We start from the raw sequence: 6,330 nt of genomic DNA, 5'->3' as shown, positions 1-6,330 counted from the left end.
AAAATTTAGACAAACATTGTAATCCTGTCACATTATGGCCATGTTTCATCATTTCGCCCGCAATTTCGCCCCATACTTTTTTATGAGACATTCTTCCACTGACGAAATCATTTTGTCTTATATTATATTCTTCAATCAATAATAGAATAGCTTCGTGTGGCCATTTGAAACCTATAAAAACAATTGTATTTAAAAAAAGAAATTATTATATAAAGTTACTAGTAAAAAAGTTATGAAAAGTACCTCCAATTTCTTCATTTGAAGTATTGTGCAATTTTTCGTGTACTTTGATAGTATCATTATTGTTAGTATTATTATCGGAAGTATTATTATCGTCGATAGTATTATTATTGGAAATATCCTGTATCTCTTCATTAATACTTTTATCTAAATAAAGAAATTATAAATAAATTTATTATTAAATAAATATTACATACATAACTAATATATAAACTTACATATACATTTTATTTTATTTTTTTTCACTTACTTTCATTAGTTTCTACAGAGGATTGTAATTGAGAGGTAGCTCCGTATATATATTGTTGTGCAAAATCAGGATCTGTAATAAGACGAACTTTGTACATGCACATTTTTAGATCATTTGAGAAGTAAAATTAGATAATTAATTTGGTATACTAATTTTGTATTTTAACAAAATTTGTTCAATTAAATATTACGTTATACATATATATTCAATTTACCACTTCGAAGTCTTTGATGAATTTGGGGAGTTTCCGTAATGTTATATATAACACCATCAATTATATATTGTTCCTCTTGGAAGTCCATATTTCAGGCACTTACAAACTCTGTATGGCACTTATAACTCTGTAAAAAAGATTTTAATTAACAAGTTACTTATATAGATTAAATATTGTCGAGACAGTTCCATAAGTTAAATAACTTATATAGAGAAATATGTTTGAGTTTAATTAACGATGCCCAATAGGAATATGTTTGTTTAATATAAAACAAATTGTGCATGAAAAGGAACGTGATTTTAAAAGTAGTATGGGCAGGACTCAGAGAAGAGTCTTTCGTTCACAAAAATGAACTTAATACAACTCTTAAGACTAATACAAATGATCTGTAGGTCGGTAGTAAGATTTAGCACAAGCAACGATATCCGAAGTATCCACACGCAATGGATTTAGCGAATTTGCGGAATGTCAGTCAATACAAAATACTCAATACAAAAAAAATTATAACATCGGTTATACAGCCTATGATAAGATTTTCTTTGCATTGACTAAAGTTTAAGGTTATGTATTCATCTAACTTAAATTTAAGATTAATACTTACGTATTGAAACGTACGAAAGAGCTTGTACGATGAGTATTCCCCGAGAGTCAATTCCTTTATCAACTTCTTCACAATGCTGTTCACGATAAAAATTAAAAGAGTTATGAATATTCGTCTTATAAAGAGAATGAAACGTGAAAAGTAACGTTCATTTAAAATTTATTCAGACAAATTTGCATAGCTGCATAATCATATGCATAATGAAAATTATCTAATTGCTTGCATGTAATTACGTAGCTGTGCTAATTTGTTGGTTAGGCTCTTACCGATGCGACACGCTTTCGCTGCCCTAACCTCGATGGAATAAGCGTTTGTGAGCACGAGTTATGACGTTACGCTGACGTCATCAATGTTCTTACAAGCGCTCACAGCCCCAAAAGGAACAGCGTAAGCAACGCTTATAAGCGCTTTAAGCGTGTAAGCGTCCAAAAGGAACGCACCCTAAGTCCAGCCCTGCATGCTTTCGCGGCTTGTTCGTCAGGTGTGACACCTGATACTCTAACGCCGGTCGGCGCTGTTTTGTGTCCTCTTTATCTTCCTCATCGCTATTCGCGGCTGAATTACTGTCCTTTTTTCTCGGGCCATTCGTTTTCGGGTGAAAATTTTTATTTTGTCCTCGCGGATTATTAGGTTTGTTGTGGTTCGTCCTTTCTCTATTTGGTCGACCATTTAACAACCAACATTCTTCGCGCATGTGTCCTGCCTTCTTGCAGTAATTGCAGACTTTATCTATCGCGTTTACGCGGGGTGTCCTATCGGGTTTCGGTAAGGAGAAACGGTTCGCATATTTATTGGTACGTCATTCCCTTCCAAGGTGCCCGTATTTTCCGCATTTTTGGCATTGTAATATCGATCGGTTATCGCGCGGTTGCGGCGAGTACGCATAATTATTTTTGGGACGCGGCGGAATTCCACTCGGCCCGTTTACTTTTTCTTCGGCGCTCGCTCCGGCAATCACTTCTTGCAATGTTGCGAAATGCTGAGCTCGGACAAGTAACTTGATCTCGTCTCTCAATCCTAATTGAAAATTCTGTAATGCCTGTTGTTGAATCGTTTCTAATATAGTTCGCTTGCTTTCTATGGTGTGATTTCTTCCCTCTATCATGGAGTCGTATAGCTCCATCGCTAGCTTATTGGCTCTTAATCCGAATGCTCTTGCATTTTCTCCGGGTTTTTGCTTGAGTGTATTAAACTCTAGTTGTAAGTGTGTTGTGCTTTTGCGGCTCAAATAGCAAACTTCTAATTCCTTCTTTAGTTGTGCGAAATCTCTTATCTCTCGCGTTTGAAAATCTATCATCGCTCTTCCTTTTAGCTTTGTGCATAGCACTGCTTCTAATAGCGTTCCTTCTTCCATAGGATTTATGTTTTTCATTGCATATGACGCGGCGCTTAAGAATTCTTGTAATTTACTCGAGGTTCCGTCGAACTCAGGTATCATGTCTCGTGCCTCTTTTAAACGTAGATATCCGATTGCGCGCTCCGCTTGGTTCCGAATATCATATGACGTTCTTCCGTACGTTACTTCGAACGGGAGGTTACTTGGCTCGCGTCTCGCGTGAAATTCGCGGCGTTCAGGATTCGCCGTTTCTAGTTGATTTACGCGATTTTGTAAGTTGCGGATTCCGTTTAATATCTCGTCGAGAATGGAATCTCTATCGTCTCGCGGCGGTTCGGCCCGTGCGGGTATCCGGTTACGGTGATTTGCCGGGGTGCCTCTTTGTGATAGCACTTGATTAAGACGGTTTATTTCTTCGTCTATTTCCTCTGGGGTTATCGGCGCGTTGTCATTTACGTTATTCGCGTCGTGGTTGCTATTTGTTGCTTCCGCCATCTCAATTACGTTCACGTGTCTCGGGGCAGAATAATACTCTTGCGGGTCAAATACGCTGCTATCATACGAGGTCAATGAGAACTCTCGTCTGTGTGTTCGCCTACTGGTCGTACTGTTCGCGTCTTCGGATTGTGCGTGCGCGTGTGAGGGGTAGAGTCTATTTTCGTCGGGGCAGTTATTTTGTCCTATTACTCTCGCGTCTAAAATTATAACGGAATCGTCGATTGGTTTGCGTTCGATTACGCTGTTCGGGTGTAATTCCGATTCTGATTCGCTTTCGCTTGAGTAGTACGCGTCTAAATTTCTACGCACGGTTTCGCGATTATCACTTACGCCTTCTTTGGTCGTTTGCACGGGGCTTAGCGGTCTATTTCTACGCGCTCGTCGTGACGTCTCGCTATGGAGCCACGATTGGTTTAGTTCCGCAGGTGGATTTTCGTTTTCCGACATTTACGGTGATTGCGCTTTACATACTTTGCTTAATCGACTTACATTACGGTCGCTAGTCGCATGTTGCTGGTGGGTGCTCGTGCCGCCTTATCTGTCGGTGAGCCTCCGTTGAGGTAGGTCGGCGCCTTCTCGGGTTACGCTGCTCGTTTATCCCTCGTCGGCCGCTACCGTGTTGTCCGCTGTTTTTGAATCTGGCTGCCTGTGTCTCCGTTGAGGATGTTGCACTGCCTCACTGATTCACTTATTTTTCTGTTTCAGCTGCCGTTCCCGTCCTGCCAATGGATCCCACCGCTGCCACCATTTGTTGTGCCCCTTTTTGGGACACTTGGGATTCGATCTTTCCAAGGAGGAGGCGGGAGGCAAATGACTAACACTTTTGGATGCAATAAACACGACTTTTACTAGTTACTTCTCCTTTACTACTTATTTCGTACAAGACTCGTTTGTCGCTGCCCGACACACATTGCCCTCGTCTCCTGTTGTCGCTTTCTTTTCAATCCTCGTCTTGTCCTTCAATATCGCTGAGTTGCTCGATCGTATCTGGGCCGATCGCGCAACTCATCTTTTGCTGATTCGGCGTTGCGTAATTCTCTCGGGCTTTCGCGGTCGCGTTCCCTATTGTTATTCTCGGTTATTCTTATTTTATTATTACATTCTAATTGTGGCCGCAACAGCGATCTTATATCGCAATTGCTATTCATGCACAATTCACACGCAAAAAATATCATAATAGTGCTAAGAAAACCAATTACTCTATTTCCCTTCTTTTAACGGTCATCTTCGCAAAGAATATTTCTTTTTTATAATAATCTTAAAATACACTCATCACTCTCTTTATTTAAAACAAATAATATTCTAAATTCTAATTGTTTAACTATTCAATTAAAAATATAAAATTAAAACAAAAATTCGATTTGCTTATTATTTTGATTTTTCTTTGATAAAATTGTATAATGTTCTTTGAAAGAGTATAAATTCTTTTTTTCAGTACATGATAGACTTTTTCTAAAATTTGTGATGAATATATTTTAAGATTATTATCAAGATATTCTTTCTTAAAGAACCCCGTTACTTACCAAAAGAAAAAAAGTAATTACAGAATTACGATTGTGCGTACATAATAGAAATTCAAGTATTAAAATTGCGTACATAAGTAAAATTCGGGAATTACAATTATGTACTGCGACGACGACGACGATGTCCTCACGGTCTCGCCGGCCGTGGAAGAGCGCGCCGTCGCTTTCTTCACTATAGATCTCTATATATATTTGCGATACTTCTCTCCAAAACCCCGATGGTAGCTCGACTGAGTGTTCTTAAGATGTAATGTTGGGCGCCAGGTGCGATTCCTCGCACCACGATTCACGAGATCGCAGTATTCTCAGGCGTGGGCTTCTTTGATTAACCGCGGGTGGAATAGGAGAGGGAGCGTAGCGCAATCATCACACTCAAATAACAGAAAACATAAAATTATATTTCGGTTAAGGCAGATAACATGTGGAAGATAGCCTGTTCCACGGCGAACAAGCAGAATTCGAGTACGCGCCACGTGTCACCCCACGAGCGCGATACTCATTCCGTCGCTGAACTGCACGGCAATCCCGATTGAATTCGTACAAGAGTATTCCCCGACATAAGTTGCAGCGAATTCTACCCGGACGGTCAAACGCGAAATACTCGAAACGTCTACGTCTAACAATTAAACAATTAGCGCAATTTCCTTACGGTCTACCGCGACAACGCTGGGGATCTTCTCGCCCCTCGAGACGCACGAATGGCCTCACCCGTAAACTCGATATAACCTTGGGCCATTAATCCCGATGAAACGCACGGATAGCTAATTACAAATGGCACGAACTTAACCGGCAACGATAACTACGATGCTCTCTCACGCGCGAGAGCCACTTCTCAAAACTACGGCACGGTTAAGCCAACGGCGATCATGAAATTCCACGCGACGAAATTACAATCACGCTGACTGTCGGCGGCCGTACGTTCTCATCCCCGAGACGGGCACTCGCGATCACTTCGCACGGGCCCTCCCGCGGTATGGCACTCGATATTCTTCAATTACGGCTGATTTCATACATTACCGCGGCACAACGCGACTCCCGGGAGGGCCTAGGTATTACCGCGATCTTACTTCGAGGAGGGCTGAGTAGTGGCCTTACAAATTCTTCCTGTTCCGGCAGCTCGTCGCTCGGCTCGCAGGGCTGGATGTTGCCGGGATGGCGGCTCGCACGACAGTGGCGTTCCCTTGGTCCGGCGGGACCACGCAAGGCCCGCGCGCGCCGGTTTCCCTAGCCTGGTCGGTGCTGCGCCCTGGCCTGCCAGCGATCCCTCTAGGCGATCGCCGCGCCCTACTAGAGCGCCCCTTGTCACTGCTCCCATCCGCCGGCGGTAGTTTTAAAGTCCGCCTACGTGAGACCGGCTGTCCAGGCCGCGACTCATCGTCCGGTTCCTCGACGGCCAGGCTGGCCGGGCCATGGCTCGTCGACCGGGGCGGTACACCGGTGGTGGCCCCGTTCCTCAACGGGGACCTTCGTCGGGGCGTCCCCCTCTCCGGGTCCTCCGTATTTGGGCTGCAGTGCTCTCGTGCCGCTTGTGACGCCTTGACAGGTCAGCTGATTTTCCGGCTGTGGGCCCCAGCGTGACCCGCCCGCCGACTGTACGCCCTCGGAAGCTCCTGGTTGTCCAGCCGTAAGTCCCTCGACGCGGCATACGCCGTTACATTCCGTCCCTGG

General features: G+C 43.2%; 1 protein-coding gene across 1 annotated transcript; it reads right to left on the bottom strand.

The window, feature by feature from the left end:
• Nucleotides 1–15: 15 nt before the first annotated feature.
• LOC112456499 lies at nt 16–1,732 on the bottom strand (the record flags this gene model as incomplete). The annotated part of the gene is made up of 6 exons (XM_025019092.1): nt 1,572–1,732; nt 1,306–1,381; nt 705–831; nt 491–562; nt 244–387; nt 16–171 (listed from the first exon to the last, which is right to left on the bottom strand). Coding segments are annotated over exons 3-6 (460 nt in total), but the record flags the coding sequence as incomplete, so codon positions are not given.
• Nucleotides 1,733–6,330: the final 4,598 nt, after the last annotated feature.

This window comes from Temnothorax curvispinosus, unplaced genomic scaffold (genome assembly GCF_003070985.1).
Source record: "Temnothorax curvispinosus isolate PA1 unplaced genomic scaffold, ASM307098v1 QBEX01006894.1, whole genome shotgun sequence".
In the NCBI taxonomy this organism is placed as follows: domain Eukaryota; kingdom Metazoa; phylum Arthropoda; class Insecta; order Hymenoptera; family Formicidae; genus Temnothorax; species Temnothorax curvispinosus.
Note: the sequence above shows the minus strand (reverse complement) of the source record. Positions and strands in the feature narration are given on the sequence as shown.